The 27,836-nt window shown below is 40.8% G+C and overlaps 1 protein-coding gene across 1 annotated transcript in view; it reads left to right on the top strand.

Moving 5' to 3' along the window:
• Nucleotides 1-27,836, top strand: part of LOC126293530 (tubulin alpha-3 chain-like) — a 224,273-nt gene that overhangs the window by 174,310 nt on the left and 22,127 nt on the right. The window contains exons 6-9 of the mRNA XM_049986795.1: nt 9,652-9,748; nt 11,363-11,461; nt 23,733-23,882; nt 27,316-27,505. Coding sequence (XP_049842752.1) covers nt 9,652-9,748; nt 11,363-11,461; nt 23,733-23,882; nt 27,316-27,505 — 536 coding nt within the window. The remainder of the gene's footprint in view (nt 1-9,651; nt 9,749-11,362; nt 11,462-23,732; nt 23,883-27,315; nt 27,506-27,836) is intronic.

Consider the following 27,836-nt stretch of genomic DNA (forward strand, 5'->3'; position numbering starts at 1 on the left):
AGAATATTTAATAATCAACTAGTTATGCAATTGTACAGATTGTACGATTAAAAAATACTTAGATATGAGATGCAAATTAAATTATTGTAGATACAGTAATTGATACATAAATAATGATAATTATTGTTCACAATGAGCATGCCATAGTGGTATCGTAATCTAGAGTTGGTTTTATCTAGAGTTCGAGTGTCATCGAGTTCTGCCATGTTATAACCTGCAAACAGACTGTCGTAGCGGCCCCTTATTGTTAGAGCGCCCGCAGAACCGACACGCATGACGGGTTGCTAAACCTCTTTCAGCAGAGTGGAGAGAAACATCGCCAGCGGACAGAAACAGTAACAGACTTCCCAAGTAAACACGGAACTACTTCGCCAGACAAAACGTGACAGTGTTCCACCAATCGTAACTCATATGACCGCTGTAGCACTCCGCCAACATGGCTTTATAAGCACGCTGAGACTGGCAGTGTTTACCAACCGCTAGGAACAGCTCAGGCCAGTTCTTAGGTCATCCATAGCCTTATACTCACTCGCCGTAGTCTTGTAGAAGCACATTTTATTTTGTAGAGTAGTTTTGTTCAATATTCTCTTCCATTGTTTTGTTCCATTATCCGTTTTGTTACCACAGAGTTTTGTTTTTGTTTGTTCTGTGTTTAAAACTTATTGTATGCCAAGAAAGCGTTTTTTTCTTTAATTGCAATAAAATGTGTTAAAATTGACTGTTAGTTTTTTCCTGCCAACCACAGGACACTGCAGTTATTGGCAAAGATGATAAAACTTTCATTTTCGAATGGAATGCACTCCTCTGAGGAGCTTTTTCAGTCCTTGGTGGAAACTCTGCAGCAGATTCAGGCAACACTCACACGTTCAGAAACTTGCTCTCACTCGCCAGCGTTGCAAGAAGTAGCCCATTCCGTCGCAGGTAAATTGAACCCGATGCATGTGGTTACATGTTTCCGGCTTTCGATAGGTCTGTCGAACCATGGTCAAATTATGTCGAACAAAATCTAATTTGGTTTTTTTTTTTTTTTTTTTAGTGACAGCCGTTCCACAGGTGTATCAATTATCATTTGATTCAACAATTGAACCCTGAGCAGTTCCCTCGAAATCTCTCATTTACTCACATTAAGTGCTGCCCTTTTGAGTACTTTGATGCACAAATACATATCACCTCCACCTGTCAGACTTTTTCTTGTCGAAAGTCTCCCGGTCAGACCTATCAGGAATGGATTACGATGCTCCAGGATATCTCCCGCGATTGTAAACTCCGTTGCACCAACGTCGCTTGCAAGCATCTTATGCCTCTTCGTTGATTCATGACATTGCGTCAACGCCACACTTCCTGTGCAAGCACAGGCTTGTCACAAATCGGCACCTCAGGATCTGGAAGCCTCAACATCCATTGACAGCCAAGTCTTTTCCCTCATTCCCCAGTCGGGTGCCCATTTTCTCATTACCTTGGAGGTTGTGCATATTCCGACGATCTTCCAAACTGACACGGCATCATCCGTCTCTATTGTGGCTGGTGCCACATACTGATGTTTGGGCTCGCTGGCTTTATGCCTGTACACTCGTGCCTTGCCCAATTTCAGTAATTACTCCACATCCATCCAGGGCGTTTTTCTCACACAAATGTCTTACAACGGTCGTTCCTTCACCACTCAGTTTTTAGTGGTCGGATCCCTTGGTGCTACTAATCTTCTGGGTGTGGACAAATTTGATCGTCTGGATTTATCAGTGAAGGGCGCGGCTCAAGTGGTGTCAACTCCCTCATCGGATACCCTCCTCGGTCCCGTTGCTCAGAAAATACGACACATTGTTCTCACCCTCGACGCCAGGGGTGAGGAGTTTCACTGTGCGTGTTCAGATTCTTCCCTCATCTGTTCCTCTTTTTATTATGGCCGGCCCAGTCCCTTTTGCTCTCCGAGACAAGCTCCAGGTGGAATTCCGCCGCTTACAGGATGAAGGCATCCTTTCTCCCATCGCACAAAGTCACTAGGCAATGCTTATCATGATAGTCAAGAGGCCGAATGGTGCTTTACGCATCTGTGGCTATTTTAAGGTCACAGTCAGTTATCATTCCATCACTGATGCCTATCCTGTCCCATCAGTGGATGACATACTCACACGTCTTGCGGGCTCGACTCTTTTCGCCAAAACTGATTTGCACGATGTTTATTTGCAGCTGCCATTGGGCAACAAATCGCAGCAGATCCTAGTCGTCATTACCTTGTGTGGCCTTTTCCAGTACAACCGCCTCCCACTTGGCATCGCCAGCTCCCCCGCTATTTTCCACCATTATCTGGAACGCCTCACAAGCCAGGTGTCTGGGACAGCCAATTATCTGGACAATGTCATTGTCAGTGGCTCGTCTGCGGTGGACCTCAAGAACAAGCTGAACCGGCTGTTTCAGGTTTCTTCCGAGACTAACCTGCATTGCCAGAAAGAAAAGTGTGACAGCTATCTCGGGATCACAATTGGTGCCCGTGGCCTACACGCCTCTAAGGACTATGCTGAGGTGACTGAAAAGTTTCCTCCTCCCACCAACGCAAAGCTACTCCAGTCCATCCTTGGCCAAGTCATCTATTATCGGCATTTCATACCTCATACTGCCGAATTTCAGAACACCTGACCGTGTTATTGCACAAGAGTACTCATTGGGTTTGGGGCTTGGTGTGTGAGTTGGCTTTTACACGTCTCAAGTCAGAGGTCTCCCGCCCTCCTTTTCTGGCCGCTTACAATCCTTCCCTGCCCCTCATCATCACTGCCGACACCTCGGACTATGGTCTGGATGTGGTCCTCTCACAAGTGGTCTACAGCATTGGAAGGCAAATGGTTTTCACATCCAAAAAATTGACCGACCCTCAAACCAGATCTAGTCAAATTGAAGAGTAAGCTTTGGCGCTGGTTTTTGCCCTGACGATTGCATGTGTGGTCGTCATTTCATGCTGCAGACTGATCACAAACCTTCGATTTCTTTGCTTCACCTGAGTGCTGCAGTGCCCACCTGGATGGCGCACCGCCTCCAGCATTGGGTGCTTTGATATTGTCTACTGCACCTCTGAACGGCACTCGAACGCTGATTTGTCTGTCACAGCTGCCTGGTGGGGCAAACTGTGAGTTTTACGCCTCTCCCTTGGTTTGTTTACATGTGGACCCAGATGTGGACATAGCTCTGGATGTGCTTCCATTGGATGCTGATGCCATCTGGTGGGCCATCGCTCAGGATCAGACACTGCACACTCTCCGCCACCAAATTGCTGCAGGTTGGCCAACCAGCCATCATAGCATCTGCAATGCTGAGGTCCAGCACTTTTGCGATCATTAGCACAGACTCCTTTTCTGCAGTGGTGTTATCCTTTTGCATAGTGATTCCGACGTTCACCAGGTGGTCATACCACATGCGTTCTGCCACTGTGTCCTCGACCTTCTCCACACGTGCCATTGGGGCATTGCCCTCACCAAACAGCTGACCCACCAACACCTTTATTGGTGAGGTATAGATAAAGACGGTGCCTCCCTCGTGTCAGCCTGCACCATGTGCCAAACACATCAGGCAGCACCCCTGACCCAGTGTGGCCGGATGCTGCTGCTCCATGGAATTTTACAGGGCCATTTCATGGTTCCCAGTGGCTCATACTGATCAACTCTGGATCGGGATATCCTTATGTCCCCTGCATGATGATCACCACTTCTGAGGAGACTATCAAAATTCTGTATGGATAATGGTTCACAGTTTACTTCAACAGAGTTTAAGCAATTCTGTACTGCAAATGGAATTTCCCTCATCCATACCACTCCATTTCACCCAGCATCAAATTGCCAGGCAGAATGTTTTGTGCAGACATTAAAGACCCAGCTCAATAAGCTGCTGAGCTATCATCCGCTGCAGGAGCCCTTGCTTCTTTTCTTGGCTACATACCATGCCACCCTCCATTCCGGTAAAAGTCAAGTGGAGAATACTTCATGGTCAACTATTCTGCTCCCTCTTACCTGTCCTGGTTCCCGAGGATTCTCACCATCCCATCTGCACACCGACACACTCCTTTCGTGTTCAGCTGGACGTCTAGGTGCAGACCTTCTCTCATCCATGGGCGCACTCGGCACCTGCCATCATCACTGAGCTCTGTGGCTGGGAAATAGTGTCTCTCCAGTCGGCCGACGGTTCCACCACCTGCTGGCACCTGAACCAACTCCACCCCCATATGGTGGACCACGATGCTCCAGGGGAGCTGCCAGTGTCTATCGCCGACCGCCCTGTGGTGCAACCTCTGCTTCCACCTCTGCCTCAGCTGCTATCTCCATCACCAGATGCCTATGCTGCTTTGACGCCTCCAGCCCCTGCCGGCCACGAATCCACAGATGTCAACGAGAACTCCTCTACTCCTATAGATCTTTGTGGTGCTGTGCATTTTTTTTCCCAGGGGGGAGACATGTTGTAGTGGCCCCTTATTGTTAGAGGACCCATAGAACCCACACATAAGACGTGATGCTAAACCTCTTTCAGCGCTGCAGAGAGAAACGTCGCCAGTGGACAGAAACAGTAACAGACTTTCCAAATAAACACAGAACTACTTCGCCAGATAAAATGTGACAGTGTTTACCAATTGCTAGCTCCAGCCAGTACTTACACAAGCCCTAGCCTTGTATTCACTCATAATAGTCTTGTAGTAACATGTATTTTGTAGAGTAGTTTTGGTCAGTCTTATTGAACACCAAGAAGATTTTTCTTTCTTTAATTGTAATAAAGTGTGTTTGAATTGAGTGTTAGTTCTTTCCTGCCGACCACAGGACACTACATGGACAAAAAATATTAACTGTGTAACTTCATTTCTTCAATATGATACTCAAAACTTTATACTAACTTTCACACACACACACACACACACACACACACACACACACACACACACACACACACACACACACACAAGGTGAGGGAAAGACGAAAGGATGTGGGTTTTAAGGGAGAGGGTAAGGAGTCATTCTAATCCAGGGAGTGGAAAGACTTAACTTAGGCGGGTGAGGAGGGGAAGGGGGGGGGGGGGGGGGGAAGGACAGGTATATGCACACACACGCACACATATCCATCTGCACATATTTCCTGATGAAGCAACCATTGGTTGCAAAAGCTTGAATTTTGTGTGCACGTTTGTGTTTGTTTGTGTGTCTATTGACCTGCCAGCGCATTCATTTGGTAAGTCACATCATCTTTATTTTTAGATATATTTTTCCCACGTGGAAAATAAATATATATATATATATATATATATATATATATATTAAAAACAAAGATTCCAAGACTTACCAAGCGGGAAAGCGCCGGCAGACAGGCACATGAACAAAACACACAAACACACACACAGAATTACGAGCTTTCGCAACTGGCAGTTGCTTCGTCAGGAAAGAGGGAAGGAGAGGGAAAAATGAAAGGATGTGGGTTTTAAGGGAGAGGGCAAGGAGTCATTCCAATCCCGGGAGCGGAAAGACTTCCCTTAGGGGAAAAAAAGGACAGGTGTACACTCGCGCACACACACACACACACACACACATTGGGATATGTGTGTGTGTGTGTGTGTGTGCGAGTGTACACCTGTCCTTTTTTTTCCCCTAAGGGAAGTCTTTCCGCTCCCGGGATTGGAATGACTCCTTACCCTCTCCCTTAAAACCCACATCCTTTCATTTTTCCCTCTCCTTCCCTCTTTCCTGACGAAGCAACTGCCAGTTGCGAAAGCTCGTAATTCTGTGTGTGTGTTTGTGTGTTTTGTTCATGTGCCTGTCTGCCGGCGCTTTCCCGCTTGGTAAGTCTTGGAATCTTTGTTTTTAATATATTTTTCCCATGTGGAAGTTTCTTTCTGTTTTATTTACATCGTCATATATATATATATATATATATATATATATATATATATATATATATATATATATATATATACGAGGGTCGGTCAAAAAGTAATGCCTCCCATTTTTTTCTACTTAAAAAAATTAAGTTAAGTAAAAAATTTGAATTTGGCGCCATTCCTCAAACCTTCTTCTGCAATCCACTGCAGTAGTAACTTCCTCTGTCAACAGGTGGCAGCACAGCAGAAGTTTGTAAGATGGCCGACATCGATGTTCGTTTGAGACAGCGTTGTGTGATTGAATTCTTGAATGCAGAAGGTGAAACACCCATACGCATTCATGAAAGACTGAAGAAGGTGTATGGTGTTGTGACAGTGGATGTCAGCACTGTTAGACGATGGGTTCGTCGTTGTAAGGAAGCTGAAGGGCAAACACCGTTGACTGACGAAAAGCGGAGCGGCAGGCTGGTGAATGCAGTGACTCCACACAACATTCAGCAAGTTGATGACATCATTCGTGGTGACCATCGGGTGACTGCAGATGAAGTGTGTCACACTATTTCTCTTAGTAAAGGCAGTGTGATCACGATTATTAAACAATTGGGGTACTCAAAAGTTTGTGCACGGTGGGTTCCAAGAATGTTAACCGATAAGAATAAAGAGGCAAGGAAAACAATAGCCTCCCAACACTTGCAGCGCTTCCGTTTGGAGGGAGATGAGTTTGTGAAAAAAAATTGTGACCGGGGACATGGGTGCATTTTTTTGAACCCGAATCAAAGAGGCAGTCAATGGAGTGGCGTCACACAAGCTCGCCGAGGAAGAAAAAATTCAAAACTGTGCGATCGGCAGGGAACGTTATGGCAACAGTTTTCTGGGATACAGAGGGTGTGATTCAGGTTGATTTTTTCGAGCAGGGATGCACAATAAATTCTGTTCAATACGTCACAACCCTCAAAAAACTTAAAGCACGTCTTCAGCGAGTTTGCCCAACAAAATCAATGGCAGATGTTCTTCTTTTGCATGACAATGCAAGACCACACACCAGTCGTCACACCTCTGACGAGATTGTCAAAATTGGATGGGAAGTTTTGCCTCATCCCCCATACAGCCCTGACCTGGCACCATCAAACTTCCATCTGTTCAGGCCACTAAAAGAAGCTCATCGTGGGATTCATTTTGAAGATGAGGAGGCCGTCAAAACATCTGTGCGTCAATGGCTTAGGAAGCAGAGCTGTGATTTTTACCGTACTGGGATACATGCCCTTGTTCAAAGATGGACCAAAACTGTAGAGATGGGCGGAGATTACATTGAAAAATGACAAAATGATCCTCAATGTTGTGGTTTTCAACCTATGTAATTGCATTTAAATTTCCTGACAATTAAACGTAGAAAAAAAAATAGGAGGCATTACTTTTTGACTGACCCTCGTATATTAAAAACAAAGATTCCAAGACTTACCAAGCGGGAAAGCGCCGGCAGACAGGCACATGAACAAAACACACAAACACACACACAGAATTACTAGCTTTCGCAACCGATGGTTGCTTCTTCAGGAAGGAGAGGGAAAGACGAAAGGATGTGGGTTTTAAGGGAGAGGGTAAGGAGTCATTCCAATCCCGGGAGCGGAAAGACTTCCCTTAGGGGAAAAAAAGGACAGGTGTACACTCGCACACACACACATATCCATCCGCACATACACAGACACAAGCAGACATATTTAAAGGCAAAGAGTAATTCTGTGTGTGTGTTTGTGTGTTTTGTTCATGTGCCTGTCTGCCGGCGCTTTCCCACATGGTAAGTCTTGGAATCTTTGTTTTTAATACCTTTTTCCCATGTGGAAGTTTCTTTCTATCATATATATATATATATATATATATATATATATATATATATATATATATATATATATATATATATATATATATATTAGACCCACACATACACACACACTGAATAGCCAAGGAAACTGGTACACCTGGCTAATATTGCATAAGGCCCTGCGAGCACGCAGAAGAGCCGCAACATGATGTGGTATAGACTTGACTAATGTCAAAGTAATGCTGGAGTGAAATGTATGAGAGGGAGATATCTTCTGAACAGCATATTGCAAGGCATCCCAGATAAGCTCAGTAATGTTCATGTCTGGGGAGTTTGGTGGCCAGCGGAAGTGTTTAAACTCAGAAGGGTATTCCTGGAACCACTCTGTAGCAATGCTGGGTGTGTTTGGTATCACACTGTACTGGTGGAATTGCCCAAGTCTGTTGGAATGCACTATGGACATGAATGTATGCAGGATGCTTATGTATGTTACCTGTCAGAATCATATCTAGACATACCAAGGATCACATATCATTCCAACTGCACATGGTCCACTCCATTAAAGAGCCTCTCCCAGCTTGAACAGTCCCCTACTGACATGCAGGGTCCATGGATTCACGAGTTTGTCTCCATACCTGTACATGTTCATCTTCTCATTACAAGTTGAAATGATATTCGTCTGATCAGGCAACATGTTTCCAGTCATCAACAGTCCAATGTCAGTGTTGACAGGCCAGGCAAGGCATAAAGCTTTGTGTTGTGAAGCCATCCAACCTACACAAGTAGGCCTTTGGCTCCAGAAGCCCATACCAATGATGTTTCATTGAATGGTCCACACGCTAACACTTGTTGAAGGTCCAGCATTGAAATCTGCAGTAGTTTGTGGAAGGGTTGCATTTCTGTCATGTTGATCAATTCTCTTTAGTTTTCGTTGCTCCTGTTCTTGCAGGATCTTTTTCCTGCTTCAGCAATGTTGGTGATTTTATGTTTTACTGAATACCTGATATTCACGATAACTCGTGAAATGGTCATGAAGGGAAATGCACACTTCATTACTACCTCAGAGAGGCTATATCCTATCACTTGTGCACCAACCATAACACCACAAACAAACTCACTTAAATCTTGATAACCTGCCTTTGTGGCAGCAGTAGCTGATCTAACAACAACGCCAGACTCTTGTTGTCTTATATAGGTGTTTCTGACCACAGAACCATATTCTGCCTGCTCACATACCTCTGTATTTGAATAAGCATGCCTATAGCAGTTCATTTGGTGCCTCAGTGTATTAATTAAAGATAAAATAACAGTTTCCAGCAGTGAAATTTTAAAAGTTTCTCTAGATCCAGCCATACAGACTGAGGGGAACAGAAGACAGTGGTAGACATGTCACCCATTCTTAACTAATGTTTGTGCATGTCCTTGAGGGGAAAGACTGAGATGTAAATACTAAAAACTATAAATCAGCAGAATTAATCTTTTACTCTGCAGCAGCGTGTGCACTGATTTGGAATTTCCTAGCAGATTGGAACCATGTGCCAGACCAGTACTCGAACCCAGAACCTGGGCTTTCATGAGCAAAGCTCTTACTGAGTGAGCTATCCACACACAGCTTGTGATCTGCCCTCACATCATAGATGTACTTCTGCCAGTACCTCTTCTCCTACTTTGTAACTCCACAGAAGTTCTGCTACATAACTGGCAGATCATGAGCTGTCCCTGGATAGCTCAGGCAGTAGAACAGTCATAGGTTCTGGGTTAGGATCTCAAAACAGCACACAGTTTTAATCTATAAATCCGCATGTTGTTCTGCTGTAAAACATATAAAGTATCAGAAATGAGGATTCCATGCAGTTGATTTCTAGAAACATTTGGTTGAATATTATGGTTCATACATTTGATAAGTACCATGATCCACTGACACATTATGTATGCTGGCATCTCAGCAATATTCAGATATAATACAAGGCTCTTGTCTCTTGTTTTCTTTCAGCATAACTGCATCATTAAGGTTTGATGGTGCTCTTAATGTGGACCTGACAGAGTTCCAAACCAACCTCGTTCCTTACCCAAGGATTCATTTCCCTCTGGTACAGTATTATTTCTCCTCATTTGAGCTTACAATAGTCATTTCATTAATTTGTAGACATAGACACTTAAGAGCTATCAGATTTATCTTTTCATTTATCCTTTTTATTGATGATTTAATTTCTTCCACAGCCCTACCACATGAAGAGAGGTGGCTGGCATTAGCTGTATCACTGCTCTGCAGTCTAACTGCATATGAAACACAAAATATTGTTTTCAGAATTTAAAGGACTAATTTAATTAATCAGTAATTTGACAAAATGCCAATAACTTTTGCAGTTTACCTTCATCATCAATGATGATTCAGTATGATAAACATAAACTGCAGAAGTCAGTGTTTGTTTTAGAAAAAATGTGTGGAAAAGTAGACCTGCTTACTAGACAGATGTGTTAAACACTGCACCACCTTGGTACTGTGGCTAATGCAGCTGCATGGATAGCCCTCATATTTGACCCCAATAATTATTTACAGTGTAGAAGCCATTTATCATGAGGTATTTGAGAACTGCGCCACTGAACACTGTTATGTTCTTAATTGCTTATTGTACAGTCTAATACATTCTCTGCTGTACACATCTGTAGCCCCATTGGGGGCATGTCTGTTGCTTGGTTAAGCAACACACATGATCTTGTTCTCTGGATATATCCAACAGTTGACCTACTTTGTGGGGACATAAAAGCCCTGGCTGTACCCCTCAATAATATTGCTCCCATACCACAGTGAGAACAATTGTATTTTCACCAGATCAGGTCTCTGTAATAAGAGCTGTATGCTAAATGCATTGCATATACACTGCAAGAATAAAAGTAGTCATAGTAAGTGACAGGAGTGTGACTCCTCATTGATCACAGTAATTACAAAGCATGCTCCCCACTACCTACAGTTTGCATGTTCATATCACATTGGGGTCACCACTGTAGGTAGTAAATAAATATAAATGTCATGCAACTAGGGCCTTCCATCGGGTAGACCATTGGCCAGGTGCTAGTCTTTCTATTTGATGCCACTTCGGTGACTTGCACGTCGATGGGGATGAAATGATGATGATTAGGACAACACAACACCCAGTCCCTGAGCACAGAAAATCTCCAACCCAGCCAGGAAACAAACCCGGGCCCTTAGGATTGACATTCTGTTTCGCTGACCACTCAGCTATCGGGAGCGGACATTGTAGGTAGTGGGGAGCAGGCATGGTAATTATAACAATAAATAATTACTCGCACTCCCATTGCTTCCTATGAATACTTTTGTTCTCGCAGCATACACACAGTGCCTTTAGCATAGAGAGTGTACTACAGAGAACTGATCTGGCAAAGATACAGTTGTTCTTGCTGTGGTAGGGCAATGATTGTATTGGAGGGGGAGGGGGGGGGGGGGTTAGAGCCAGTGGTTCTATGTCCCCACAGCTTAATATAGTAGCTACTTTCTATGTCCATAAGTACGGTCCAAATAAAGTTATGTGTATTTTGTTGGTATTGATACCAATGACTCATTTTCTGTATGTTGAAATGTGTTTTACCTTTCCAGCATTTGGTATAGTAATTATTATTGTCATCACAATTTAGAATTTACTATATTTCATGTATAATTACAAACCATTTGAAATTTAACACAGGCAACATACGCTCCAGTTCTTTCTGCGGAAAAAGCGGGACATGAGAAGATGAGTGTAGCAGAAATTACAAAGTCCTGCTTCGAACCACAACATCAAATGGTAACATCAATGATGAATCTGTTTGGAAATAAGTCTTAAAGTTGTAAGAATGTTCAGACTTTTGTTTCATGTTATTTAAGCTGGTACTGTAGACATCTAAACACACACATAAGATTACAAACATTTATTATTAAGACCTACAAGTTATTGTAAATGGATTAAGGACTGGTATTCAGTACTTTGCACTCAACAAAATTTCCATTATGTACCTCTATAAAAATATATTTACCAATTGTCTCTCCTAAAAGTTGTCACGTCACCTCCTTCTTGTGTCTGTAATATTTAGATTTTGTTATAGTGAACCTGAACAAAGAGTGCTAATTGTGTCTCGCACGCAACATCACTTGTCAGTATAAAAAGTGATTATGGCTCTCACTATAAACAAAGTGATGACTAAACTGAAATTTTATGCATACAGTTTGTAGAGCAATCTCAGATTAAATTGTACAATATTAAGTTCAATGACATTTATTGATACTAGCAGCAAAACATGAAAAATACTCAGTTTCCAGCAGTGATGATACAGACTCTGTTCTAATCTGTTTTTGTGCTCGCACTGCACAGAAGTGTGATTGAAGTCAGGATTATATTCTTGATCTGAATACTACACAAGACCAATTTAAGGTAGGTTTGTCAATTGCCAATTGAACATAAAAATTTACATTTAAGACACTATCTTGTTCCTACAGAGAAGCAAAATGCTATACACCCACCATGAGCAATCTTTGTTAGGAGTACCTCCCACCTATACACTGTAAGATTACTGCCTTTAGTTTCCTTGACTGATGTATCCTTTTTTTGTTCAGTGGCTAGTGGCTTAGTAGTGACTGACTTAGGCACTGTCCACAGTGCCTATGTAAGGATTCAAATAAGAAGGTTTCCACAGACTTTTAAAGTACAAAACAGTTGTGTACTCAATTACAACATAAAAGGCAAGAATTTTAAGCAATACTTTTACAACTCTGGCAATGATGTTCTTTCATTTAACTACTGAGTGTATTTTCTTAAAATTCAGTAATATGAGGGACTGTTTTCTAGAGCAGGTTTTTAATTGGCCAGCTTTCTTCTCATTTTCTTAAAAAATCCTGCCAAGAATTTTCTAGATACCAAAATTTTATATTTGAGAGACATTTCATTATCAAACATCTTTCCCCAGTAAAAATATACATTCTTCAAAAAAAAAAAAACTCAACTCCAAGACAGAAACACTACATTTCTCAAACGTGTGCATTCTAAAATTTGAATGACTGTGCAAAATATTTTGAACAGTAATATTTCCTTACTTATAAAAGATAGAAAAAAGCAAGGTATTCTTTACTTAGAACAGAATCAGGACTTTCAAGTGAATTATATCAATTGTAGATTGAATAATCATAAGTGGGGTGGGATTTTTTAAGTACATGTTGTTTCTCTGCATCTTAAATTTTGAATATTTCCTTAAATCAGATCTTTCCACAAGAAAAAATTGTATTGTTATCACTGAGAAAATACAAATTATTCTCTGATGAGACACAAAATTACAGCTTGAAAAAGTGTTTCAACATTTCATATACATGTGGTATGTCAATATCAGGTATATGAAAAAATTAGTATTTATATCAGGAGTGGTATCAGAGGAAGTGGACTTATATCATCATTCTATGTTTCAACATCAAAAAGCACACACTGTATGATTCTTAGTCAGTACAGTAGATGTGAGTGTATGTACAAATATGAGAACCCACAAATAACTAGAATTGTTCTAATACACATTTGTTTATAGAATTGTATCATATGCAGAACAGCACCCATCAGATATGATACCCCTTTACCCATGTTTCACCCACCGAAGCAAGCAGTTGCCCAATCGTCTGAAGTTATACTACTTAATGCCTTCAGCAGTTAGTGTTTCACTTGTTCTGTATCCTGGCACTTCACCTTCAGTTTCCCTTCATTCTATAGGTAGAAGTCACAGATATTAGATTTAGTGACCAAGGTGGGAAAAAAAACTGTTGTTAATTTATTTCTGGTCAAAAACTGCCCAATACTCAAAGCCATGTAATAGAGATCATTGTCATGCTGGAAGATCTAATCTTGCCACTAAGCAAGCTGCTAGTTTTGGAATGTTGCACTCCATCATTTTGGCATCGGAAGCCAGTAGTGGTGACTAACCAATTATGATGAAGTTTTTCCTTCATGTCAAAAACATAAACTAACATAGATTTTTCACCAGCTGCACATTGTTCAAGAAATATGTGACTCTTACTTATAAAATCAATCTATATTCCTAGAGTCGTTGATACTTAACACTTACTGGAATTAATGAAAATGTGGAAGGGAGGATCCACCAATACAACTTTTTTTCACACAATCTGTTTATTTGACAATATGTATAAACCGTGTTTTACAGACAATCAAAGCATTTAACCATAACATTTTCTTTAACAAAATGAACAAATCTACAAAAGTCTTTTGACCTTAAACTTCAACTTGAATATGCTTTTAATCTTTGCAAAAAAATCTCAAGTGCTGTATTGCAAAACAGCAAACAATATGACAATGATTACAAGACGGCCGGACCTGCAGTCCGCCTGTTATCAGGTGAAACAGTTATGTTTACTACAGTGTTGGACACATTTTGTCTTATTAAAAGTCCTTCTGCAACACATGAAAGCTATATGAGCACCACTGATGATAAGAGTGATTCAATTTCTCAAAAATGGGTGACTTAACTTTAAAATGAAGGTTAAATACGCACCTATGCTTAAAAGTTAAATAGATTAGCAAACAATATGACAATGATAACGCTTACCTCAAAGCAACCAACCTCTTAATTTAAATTGCCAACCAAGGTGTGACTGGATCCCAACCAGTCCCTTCTGACAATTTTATTTTGACTAAAGCCCTGGTGACAGGTGGCTGCTAATATTTTCAAAGTTAAAGTGATTGTCAGTTATTAAGACCGCTCTGAAGGAACATCTTAAAACATTACTTGTGAACATTTATTACAAGAGAACTCACTCGGCAGAACCACAGGATCCAGCTAAAATACACCAATAATGACTTGGCCTCTCAAACACAGAAATGAACAGCTCAGTACAATAGGTTGTTCAGATTATAACTAATGTCTGAGAAATGCAATTACAATCAAAGAATTGAAACAGTTACCAACTAAATCTAACCACAAGGTCTCTCTTTTGTTTAACGGCAACCTGTGTCTTAGTACAATTGTTCTGCTGTATTTACAACCAAGAGCTAATAATTAGAACATTAATGATTAGGTACAAACCATAAAGGAGAGACAATATAAAGGTGGGACAAATTTCCGAAAAACATCTAGTGTCTTAGTACAATACTACTGGCTATATTTATGACCAAAAAGCCTACTGGGGAAAACTCTGAGGGTCGAGTACAAACCAGAAAATAATAAGGATGGCAGGTAGACAATGAAACAAATCACCACAAGGATTACAGAATGTTACTCCTGTTTATCAGCAAATGGTTCTATGGATCCGCGTTGTGTCACAGTGGTTACTGAGTGGTGCTGATGAAAGCCAGGTAGAAGAGGGCAGCGAGGCCACTAGTGGTCATCCGATACAAATGTTGCCAACCAACCAACAGGATGTCTGCCTACTGCTTTTAGTCAACACTGACCCCAGCAACGTACTCCAGTATCTTTGCTCTGCACAAGCCCTCCTTGTGCAGCTCATGGTTTCCACTGCATGGACTTCGTGATCACCTCTGGTTGCGAGGCTACCACCAATCGCCAAACTTCTCAGGCCAGCAAAGACCTACTAAAGACACAACCCACAGGTACCCATTCTTCTTCATATATATTGGCAATGGGGCCACAAGAGGGATAGTCGATACTACACGTGAGCCAGTGGCGCCAGGCAGAACTAACTCAATGGCACCAGGACTCAACCTCCCCTTGCAAACCTGAACAAGCCTCCCCTTGGGCTAAGAAAGCCTCATTCCACTGGAATGTTTAATCTGATTGAGATGAACTTTTATGAGCTTCCCCTTTCCTGGGTCCCTGACCAAAAGACTGACCAGACTCAAAATTTTGAGAATGGAATATGGACCTAGGAAATGGGTGGCAATCTTCCCTAAGCATTTATCCCAGGAAGTCCACCCAGGAACATTCCTGGGCTACATCAGGAACATTCCTGATGTAGACAAGATCCCTCATCTCCCCTTGAAAGGGGCACTTGTTTCTATTATAGCAGCAGACCTGACAATCATGAGCCTTACTAATATTTGCTTGAGCTCCCCCCATTTCTCCCTAAGAACCTCCAGAGTGATAGATGGGTGTAAAAGATCATTCATCTCCCATCAATTGGAGAGTGGGGAATTCATGGGATATGTTAACATTAGGCTAGCTGGGGTGGCCTGGGATGCTGCATGCCATGAGAGCTAAATGTTAAGTTTAATCAGGGCAAGTTGGTATCCCACTTCTTGGGCAATTTATGGTGGTGAATAATCAACACTGACTTCAAGTTGCAGTTAATTCTTTCAGCAAAGGAAGCCTGAGGATAATAAGGTGTGGTGGTAACATGTTTTATCCCATTGCCAAAACAGAATTGTCTAGACAACCTTGCCAGAAAGCCAGGTGCATTATCCATAACCAATGCCCATGCTGGTGTGAACCACCAAAATATATTAGTAAGGTGGGAGATGGTGATGAGAGCAGTCACACCCAGGCTGGTATCAACCAAACGAATCTGGAAAAGGCGTCCATCACTACAAGAATATACAAATTGCCTTTTTTTCAACCAGGGAAGTGGGCCCACATAATCAACAATGTGTCCGATGGAGGCTCTTCCCGTTCTGACTGCAGCAACGCCTGGCCAAGGAGTAACTTGGTTTTCCCTTCTTACAATCTTGGCATTCCTTTACTAAACTTCTAAAGTCTTTATAAAGTGTCGGCCAGGTCAGCTGCTCCTTGATCTTCTCTAAGGTTTTATAGGTTCCTCAGACCTACCCCTGCAGTTCTTCAGAAAATAGTCACTGAATTCCTGTCCATCTAGTGTTTGCTTCCTGAGGCCCCCGCACATTGGGTCTTTTTCTTGTTCAGTTTTCAAATTATTAAACAGTTGAGGTACCTTGGTAAGGATTGTACGTACTAGCTGACTGTCTGGCATTTCTTCATCAAGCTCATGCTGTTGGGACATCCTGCTAAGGGCATAAGCAACCTGGTTATCAGATCCCTTAACCTGCTGAACCTTAAAATGAAAAGCCAAAATGCAGACCACCCATCTCGCAATATGCCCTGTCTTTCTGGGACCCAACCAAGGGCCTGATTATCCATCTCTAGATCGTATTCATGATGTTTGAGATAGAACCAAAATTTTTCCAGGACAAATAACACAGCTAACACTTCACACTTGTATACCAAGTAATTGAGCTCAGGCCCTCCAGATGTGGGGAAGCAAATGCTAATGGTTGCCTGATATCTTGATCTTACTTTAGAAGAACTGCCATCACACCAGTATTGCAAGCATTAGTCAGGACCACAAATTTTTTCTTAAAGTCAGGTATGGCTAAAACCGGTGGGCTGGCAATCACAGTTTTGATCATTCACTGCCTGCTGACTTTCAGTCCAAATGAATTCCTCATTATTTCTGCATAACAAGTTTAACGAAGCCACAAGTTGTGCAAATTTTGTGACAAATTTGCAGAAATCAATAGCCATCCCTACAAATTGGGCAACCTCCCTCTTATTTCATGACTGTGGAAAATTCCTTGATGCCTTAGTGCATTCCTGATCGATGCTAATTCTCTCCCTGGACACTGAGTGACCCAAAAAATGACACTTGTCCTGAGCCAAGGTTTTCTTTGAGAGTTTCACAGTCAGCCCCACATCTCTGAGCCTGGATAGTAACTTCTGGATGAGCACTAAATGCTCTTCAAAGAAGGCACTAAATATGACCATATGGTCCAAATAATTGAAGACACAATTAAATTTTAAATCACCTAAAATTTTATCCAATAAATGGGATAAAACTTTTGCACCAGTTGACAAACCTTATGGGACCTGGTTGAACTCATATAAATTCCAATCATGGCAAAGACTGTGAGATGCTTGGATTCCTCCATTAAGGGTATCTCGTAATAAGCCTGATTAAGATCTAACACCATAAACGAAGATGCTCCAGAAAACCAGTTGTGGAGATCAGGCAGTGGCACTGAATCCAAGATCACCTTTTTATTGAGAAGCCTGTAATCGACCACAGGTCAGAAATCCTGCCCCTGATCTTCAGGTACTAAGAAAATGGGGGAAGCATAGAAGGAGGTGGATGGTCGTATGACTCCATCTTTTAACAAGACCTCAATGTTGTGCCTAAATATCTTTATCTTAAGTGGTGACAAGTGATATGGAGACTGGCAAACTGACACATCATCCATGACATGAATATGGCATCTAATGTTGTCTGTGACTCCCAACCTGTAACAAAGTACACCAGGAAATTCTCCAAAAAGTTCACTCAACTGTTTCCCTTTTTGACTAGTGAAGTGGTCTACCCTAAGCAGGCACATGTCACTACTGGTATCGCACCCCATCCCAACATGAGCACATGAACAAAAGGCTGTTTGATTGTTGGGGGAAAATGTGAAATAAAAAGTTCCAGGTACCAAAATCTAACACCACACTGGTCTTATGGATGAAATCATGCCCTAGAACTAAGTCAGGAACCAGTCTCTTAGCTAATAAAAACTTGACAGGCCACGAAAATTCACACATGAAAAGATTTCCCCACACAGAGGTAACTCTTGGTCATTGGCCATTTGATATCTCTCAATCGAGGAACATACTGAAGTGTCCATATTCAATGATCCACTTGTAACTGAGAGTGACACAGAGCTGCTTGAATCTAGTAACCCACAGAATGGATCATGCTCTATAACTGCACAAACAAATGGTAAGGTACGCGTGGTGGCTGCCCTGTATGTGACTGCACCACCCCTGCCTCTGAGGATGCGACCCCCCCCCCCCCTCTGCCTTATGTCATTTCCTCAACATGAGGTGTCCTTGGAACCGAGCATCCTCATACTAAATGGTCATGTGTGCCGCATCTAAAACAAGCCCTTGATTTCATTGTATTGCATGCTCTACGTATTACGCTACCTTCTGGACAGGAGTTAGATAAGTATTGATGTCCCCTCATTAACTCATTTCACTGGTTGTTGGCAAAAGACAATTTCATAACAGAGTTAACAAGATTCTCTAACTCACAAAGAGTGACCAGATGAGGAAAGAGCGCAATCCAAGACCTATCTTCAGGCCGAATACCTTCCAAGATATTACCAACTAAATTTGCCTCTGGAACATCCATACGTAGTGCCTATACTGCTTCATGAACCTGCTCTACATATTCAAACAATTCATGGATATCCTGCACGTGCCAATAATATCTACACTCTAGCTCTTTGCACATACGGTCTGATAAATTACCCTCCACAGCCGATTGCCTCAGTTGCTCGAACGTCTTAACCTGCTCGAAAGGTTTTGGATAGCAGATTACTAAAGCTGCGGCATGCAAATGGGTAGAGTGTGATAAGCAGCCACTATACCTGTTGTATATTTTCTAAGGTTTCAACTGACAATTCCCAAATACTATTTAAGAGAAACATCATCAGGTTAGGGAGGCAGGCAAAATATTCCCCAGGCTGATCACTTACATTCAGGCAACAGATCAACATTTGGCTCTTGGATTGTTGGAAACAAATCTATATTGTTTCTATCAGCCCCACTTTCTAATTCTAAAGCTGCAGTTTGGATTTGCAAATCAAACAAAAGATTATTTAACTGAATGACACGTGCTAACTGCTCAAGACTTGATTCTAGAAGTTTAAGATCCTTTACTCTATTGCCCAGGTGGACTAATTGTGCATTAATGCACTTCACCTGCTTCACGGTTGACTGATTATTTTGGAGAAAGGAGAGATTTTCTTGTAAATGATTCAATACTACCATAATAGTCTGTAAATTTTGGCTCATCTTGCCAATTGTGCTGACAGAAATGGAGGGTGGCGTTGACAATGCTGCCCGTAGCCTGGCTGTCAGCTCCCCCACCATATAATAAACATTTTGTTGCTTAATGTACAGTTCATCCTTGAGCTGATCCCATTTTAGGTACAAAATACTGGGACACTGATGTGGATCCATGGTGCGACTATGGACAAAAAAGAATAATTAGACAATGTCCCAAAAGAATAAAGTACAAAATTTAAACTGAAGCAGCTTGCATGAAATGAAAATTGTGACAGCCCCCTAATAATGGGTTGAAGACCACGCTCTGCTAACAATAATACATGCTATTTACTGGAATTAAGGAAAACGTGGAAGGGAGGACCTACCAATATAACTTTCTTTCCACACAACCTATTTATTTAACAATATGTATAAACTGTGTTTACAGATAATCGAAGCATGTAACCATAAAAATTTCTTTAACAAAATTAAAAAATCTGCAAAACTCTTTTGACCTTAAACCTCAAGTTAAATAAGCTTTTAATCTTTGCAAAAGAAATCTAAAGTGCTCTATTGAAAAACAGTAAACAATATGACAATGACAAGGCTTACTTCAAAGCAACCAACATCTAAATTTCAATTGGCAACCAAGGTGTAACTGGATCCCAACCTGTCCTGACAATTTTATATTGACTAAAGCCCTGATGACAGTTAAAATTTTCAAGGTTAAACTGATTGTCAGCAATTAAGACCCTCTGAAGGAATGTCTTAAAGCACTGCTTGTGAATACTTATTACAAGAGAATTCACTCAGCAGAATTACAAGATCCAACTAAAATACACCAATAATGACTCAGCCACTCAAACACAGAAATGAACAGCTTAGTACAACAGGTTGTTCATATTATAACTAATGACTGAGAAATGCAATTACAATCAAAGAACTGAACCAGTCAATAGCTGAATCTAACCACAAGGTCCCTCTTTCATTTAACAGCTACCTGAGCCTTAGTACAACTGTTCTGCTGTATTTATGACCAAGAGCTGATTAATTAGAACATTAATGATCAGGAACAAACCAGAAAGGAAAGCCAATATAATGGTGGGACAAATTTTAAAGTGACAACTAGTGTCTTAGTACTATACTACTCCCCTTATATTTATGACCAAAGAACCAACTCAGTAAAACTCTGAGGGTGTGGCTACAAACCAGAAAATAATAAGGAGGGGAGGTAGACAATGAAACAAATCACAACAAGGATTACAGAATGTTACTCCTTGTTATCAGCAGGCAGTTCCATAGATCCATGGTGCGCCACAGCAGTTACTGAGTGGTGTCAACATAAGCCAGGTAGAAGAGGGCAGCCAGGCCATGAGCGGTCGACATGAATGTTGCCAACCAACCATGGGATATCTGCCTGCTGCTTGTAATCATTGCTGACCCTGATGAAGTACTCTTGTATCTTTGCTCTGCAGAAGCTCTCCTAGCGCAGCTCGGACCTCGTAACCACCTCTTGTCGCAACGTACCACCAATCCCCAAACCTCTCAGGCCAGCAAACCCTGTATACATATCGGCAACCTTCTAAGGACATAACCCACAGATACCAACTCTTCCTCATAGATATTGGTAATGGGACTGCAAGAGGGATAGTCAATACTACATCTGAGACAGTGGCGCCAGACAAAACAGTCTACTAACTCAGTGGTGCCATGGCTCAGTAATCATTTAAGACTGGTTCTTGAAACATTGTTAACAGACTTCCTTGGGATATGCTCTTAGAATTCTGAGTGCAGTGTGTGATACTGCATGTGTCAGATCTGTATATTTTTCTTATATCCACTCTGTTATTAGCTATGGAATAATATTTTGGGGAGTCAACAGTAAAAATATTCAAATATTTTTCAAATTACAGAAAAGAGCAATTTGTATAATAACCAAGAGAGGCAGTACGGCTCACTGCCTCGAACATTTCCAAAAGCTGGAAACCCTAACTGTCCCCTCTGAATACATTTTCAAAGTATTATGTATGTAAAAAAAATTGACTGTTATATTAAAAATTCTTTAGTACACAGCTATGAAACTAGAAACCAATACAGTCTGCATCTAGAGAGGAAAAATAAACTCAGCAGAGCTTGTTGTACAATGCCGTTAAATTACATAATAAATTACCCCAAAATATAAAAGATATTGACACAATTGGACATTTCAAAACAAAACTAAAATTTTTTTTATTGAATAAAAGTTATTATGCAGTAATGGACTATCTGAATTAAAACATGTAGTTTAATTAAATTAGCCTGCATTGTAATACATGAGGAAATAATTATAACATGAAATCCAAAATTGTACAGTACTATAAGAAAATTACATAAGGATATAAAACTAATGAAAGATACTTTAAAAATGTATTAAAAACAAAGATTCCAAGACTTACCAAGCGGGAAAGCGCCGGCAGACAGGCACATGAACAAAACACACAAACACACACACAGAATTACTAGCTTTCGCAACCGATGGTTGCTTCTTCAGGAAGGAGAGGGAAAGACGAAAGGATGTGGGTTTTAAGGGAGAGGGTAAGGAGTCATTCCAATCCCGGGAGCGGAAAGACTTCCCTTAGGGGGAAAAAAAGGACAGGTGTACACTCGCGCACACACACACACACACACACACACACACACACACACACACACACACACACACACATATATCCATCCGCACATACTGTGTCTGTGTATGTGCGGATGGATATGTGTGTGTGTGTGCGCGAGTGTACACCTGTCCTTTTTTCCCCCTAAGGGAAGTCTTTCCGCTCCCGGGATTGGAATGACTCCTTACCCTCTCCCTTAAAACCCACATCCTTTCGTCTTTCCCTCTCCTTCCTGAAGAAGCAACCATCGGTTGCGAAAGCTAGTAATTCTGTGTGTGTGTTTGTGTGTTTTGTTCATGTGCCTGTCTGCCTGCGCTTTCCCGCTTGGTAAGTCTTGGAATCTTTGTTTTTAATATATTTTTCCCATGTGGAAGTTTCTTTCTATTTTATTTACATCATACTTTAAAAATGTGTGTAAATATTAATTTTATGTGTATAAATTATAGGTATATTGTATTGTACATGATTTTGCTGACGAAATCCACACACTGTAAATTGTTACATGGATTAATAAAGAAATCAATCAATCAGTTAAAAGTTTACAGCTATCTGTCTTGCAGTTCAGTACCTTCAGTATCTCTGTGGTACTCTTCCATGGTTTAAACAAATCTGTGACCATTCGTGCTGCCCTTCTCTGCATACCTACAATATCCCGTGTTAGCCCTATCTGAAACAGGTCTCACACACTTGAGCAATATTCCAGAACTAGTCATAGACTGATCTGTAAGCAATCTCCTTTGTACACTGATTGCACTTCCGCAGTATTCTACCAATAAACCAAAGTCTAGCACCTGCTTACACATGTATTTACCTATGTGATCATTGCATTTCATATCCCTATAAAGTGTTACATCCAGTAATTTGTATGAGTTGGCCAATTCCAACAGTGTCTCATTGATATTATAGTCATGGGCTACTATGTTTTTTTTTTCATTTTGTGGAGTTCAGAATTTTACATTTATGAACATTTAGAGCAAGTTGCCACTCTCAGCACTACATTTAAATCTTATAAAGATCTGACTGAATATTTTGCAGTTTATTTCAGATAGTACTTCATTACAGATAACTGCATCATCTGTAAAAAGCCTGATTTTACTATGAATATTGTCTGCAAGATCAATAATATATAATATGAACAGTAAGGGTTCCAACATACTTCCCTGGAGCATACCCAAAGTTATTTTTACATCTGACAATGAATCACCATCCAAGGTAACTTGCTGGATCCTCCCTACCAAAAGTACTCAATCCAGCGACAAATTTCACTCGATACCTCATTCGGTTATATTTTTGATGGTAAGTGTAGGTGTGATACTGAATGAAATTATTTTTGGAGTTCAAGACATACTGCATCTATGTGGTTAATTTGATCCAAATCTTTCAGTATATCATGTGAGAAAAGTGCAAGTTAGGTTTAACATGGTTGTTGTTTTCAAAATCCATGTATTCCAGTAAAATTGTGATTTACACTGGAAATTTCTGGTGTATTTGTTTCTAGTGGTTTATTTCATGTTTTCTGATGTGCTGAACACGAATCTCAAATCTGGAGTCGTGCAACACAAATTTTCCCAACAAAAATTTAAAAAAATAAAACTCATTTTTGTAAATGCATACAGGGTGGCCCTCTTATACATTTCCTAAACATTGTCTGATAATGATCTCTCACTAGGTGAACTGTGACCCACGGAGAGGCAAATACATGGCTGTCTGTATGCTCTACCGTGGAGACATTGTGCCAAAGGATGTCAATTCAGCCATCTCTGCAATTAAGAAAGAGAAGACCATACAGTTTGTAGAATGGTGTCCAACTGGATTTAAGGTAAGCTATTGTCTTTCTACACATTAATGTTGTAAATTAGAAGCTCAGATAAGAAATGAGGTTTTCCCACAGAATCAACAAATCAGCGAGGAGTGGAACAAGTAGAATACATTGACAAGAAGGAAGGATATATACTGACAGAGAAAAGTCATAAGACCAAAATATGATTAATGTAGAGTTATGAAATTTCTGGAAACAGTTGTCTAGGTAATAAGTATAAGTAGATAACATTGCAAGATCACAAATTGATGTAAGCACAAGATAAGCAGTTGCAAAAGAGAAATGCCAGTACATTAATAACTGGTGTAATCACCACAATGTTGAGCACAAGTATGCATTCTTTGAATGCAATATGTTATACAGGTACCAGATGTCAGTTTGTTGGATGGAGTTCCGTGCCTGTTGCAGTTTATCGACTATACAGGGATGCTTAATGCTTTTGTGGATGACACTTTAGTTGGTGTCCAAAGATGTCTCGTATGTGCTCAATTGGAGACAGATTTAGTGATCAAGCAGGCCAAGGCAACATGTCAATACTGTAAGGAGCAAGTTGGGTTACAGTAACAGTTAGGGTGACCAGATGCAATTGTTTAAAAAGGAGGACAAAGGAAGAAAAAAGAGGACACATCAAACGGGTCAACTGCAGATGAGGCTACCACCTGTCAGCTCTGTACAAGTCACGGGACTGCCTGGGAATTACCGGTAAAACTAGTAGTTAATTGTCACTGGTGGTCAGGTGGTGATTCCCAGAGCAATATTTTTTATTTTAAATTAAAAACATTTATGGTGGTGACAGTGTGGCATCAATTGTTTTTATATTTATGCGTAGTTTTAAAATTTAACAAAGATGGCTGCCTAAACGCCACTCCTGATTGGCTACTTTCACGTGACTTCTCCAAAGCTGACGGGTGGTATCCTCATCTGCAGTACTCCCCATCAAACATACGTTCAATTTTAATCCGTGAGTTTATTATTTATAGACATAACATACATACATTTCTTAACAATTATTGATACTTCTTGGAGGAACGAATTTTTTGCAGAAGTTTAGGCTTACTTAATAGATAATTGTAAAATGACACACATGAAAATTCTTTCAAATTATGTTGGACCATCAACAGACCTTTCACTGATTCAAGGTTTACTCTATTCCTCTCATCAATCCACTGTGTGTTAATTAGAGAAAATGTTCTTTTGGCATTAGCATTATGCCCTGAAATACTGAAAAAGTATTCAGCAGATTTCAGCAACACTAAGTGACAGTCAACTGACTTACTGTCACAAAAAAACTTTGCCCATTTTTTGCTACAAGATAAAGTCCTCAATTCTGGATCATCATTATTCCTTTTTATAAACTGCCTGAAATTGCAGAGCTGATTAAAACATTTTGCATCTTCAATTTCAAAGGCTTTACACCGCCTTCATGTGTGTTTATCATGAAGGCTGTGCCAATAGTTAAATAATTTAAGAAAAGAGCAATAGAATCGATCGAATTGTAAATTTAAATGTATTCGCTCAACTTTGAGAAAAAGCCAGACACCGTAAAAATCCACCCGCACCCCAGACAAAGAGCTAAAAAGGAGGATATGTCCAGACTAATCCGTATGTCTGGTCACCCTAATAACAGTGCATGGATGAGTTGTATCCTGTTGGAAAACACTCCCCAGCATGCTGTTCATGAACGGCAACACATCATGTTAAGTCACCAGACTTACTTACAAATTTGCTGTCAGCATGTGTGTGATAACTACAAGAGTACTCCTGTTGTCATGCAAAATCACATCCCAGATCATAGCCCCAGGTGTACGTCCAATGTTTCTTGGACACATACAGTTTGGTTGTAGGCCTAAACTGGCCTCCTCCTAACCAACACATGGGTATCAGTGGCACCAAGGCAGAAGTAGCTTTCATCAGAGAATACAACAGACCTCCACCCTGCCTCCAATAAGCTCTTGCCTGACACCACTTAAGTCATAAGTGGTAGTGGTCTGGGATCAGTGAAATGCATGCTGAAAGGTGTCTGGCTCAGAGCTGTCCTTGAAGCAATTGATTTCTAACAGTTTGACGTGTCATTTATGCTGCCAACTGCTGCTCAGATTGCTGTTTCAGATGCAGTACGATGTGCCAGAGCCCCACACCATACATTACGGTTGTCCTGTTGGTAGTGCCGTTTGACCGTCCAGAGCACAATCTTCTCGTTAACATAGATTCTTGTGACCACCATTGCCAGCAATCATGCACAGTGGCTACGTTATTGCCAAGTATTTCTGCAATATTGCAGAAGGAAAGTCCAGCTTATTATAGCCATATTACACGACCTCGTTCAAACTCAATGTCCTTGTCACATTAGAGGCATTCTTAACTGACTTCAACTCACCACATTCAATCTCAATGGTAACTAATACTCATGACAGGTACTGCATGTATTTAAAGCAAACCTGATATGCATACTCATAGTGGTGCTACTAGAACCAGTCTTAATCAAATGGCATGAAGTTGGAATAGACATCATCATTCAAAGTAGAAATATGGCTACCAACTTTCATTTATGTTACACAAATGCTACTTGTTGTTGCAGTTTTCTTTCCTTTCTTTCCTGACAGCATATATACCCCATTGTGAATTCATCTCCTGTGCCAATCTCTTGATCTTGAACCCAGTGTTATTTGTTGGCTGTATTCCTATATTCGTCTACCCCTACAGTTTTAAACATCTACAGCTCCATCTAGTAACATGAAAGTTATTTCCTGATGCCTTAACAAATGTCCTATCATCCTACCCCTTCTTCTTGTCAATGTTTATCGTTTGTTCCCTTTTCACTTATTTGGTGGTTCTGTGAAAAATCTTGTCAGTTCCTGTATTACTAGTCCATCTAATTATCATCAGCACTATTTAGTTATGCATTCTAGTCCAATTTCTTGATAACAACAATGGACATTACAGATCACATTACATTCATGCAAATCATTAAGACAATCATTTTATTGTTTTTTAAGTGAATAGTACTGAGCAGAATTCTCTGCAGTGTGTTCCCCATGCTGAAGATACTGTTTTGCACTCTACACTCTATGGGTATTTTAACACTTGCTGACAGTTTTTTCTTCTACATCTACATCTACATTTATACTCCGTAAGCCACCCAACGGTGTGCGATGGAGGGCACTTTACGTGCCACTGTCATTACCTCCCTTTCCTGTTCGAGTCGCGTATGGTTTGCGGGAAGAACGACTGTCTGAAAGCCTCCGTGCGCGCTCTAATCTCTCTAATTTTACATTCGTGATCTCCTCAGGAGGTATAAGTAGGGGGAAGCAATATATTCGATACCTCATCTCACACACTAGGCTCAAGGCTCATGACACACATGTAGATTTGCGGTGCCCTGTTTCGTACTTTGTACTTTTGGTTGCTACTGTGTGTTCTTCTCTGCTCACAGGTCGGTATCAACTACCAGCCCCCAACAGTGGTTCCTGGTGGTGACCTGGCTAAGGTGGAGAGAGCTGTATGCTGCTTGTGCAATACGACAGCTATTGTAGAGGCATGGATGAGGCTTGACCAGAAGTTTGACCTCATGTTTGCAAAAAGAGCGTTCATGCACTGGTTTGTTGGTGAAGGAATGGAAGAAGGTGAGCACCTATATTTGTTTAATTCATTCACTCATTATTTCATCATGTACTGTAGATCCCACCAAGAAAGAGAAATCACAAGAATATGAAATGAGTGAAGGTATACATTAACATGAGAGAAAGATATTGTAGAAAAGTAGGCTTTGTACTGTATTAATAATGAACTTTCACTACAAGCTGTGGGGAGTGGAGGAAGCAAATGCCATCTGCTATGAGGAGAGAATTTGGTGTGCAGGCAGTCAGATAGTAACTTCTGCATCCTCTAAATTTGCCAGTATTGTGAATTGTAAAACAGTGCATTATTTCAAACTTCATTGAGTTTTATACATGT

Source organism: Schistocerca gregaria, chromosome 10 (assembly GCF_023897955.1).
Source record: "Schistocerca gregaria isolate iqSchGreg1 chromosome 10, iqSchGreg1.2, whole genome shotgun sequence".
NCBI lineage: Eukaryota > Metazoa > Arthropoda > Insecta > Orthoptera > Acrididae > Schistocerca > Schistocerca gregaria.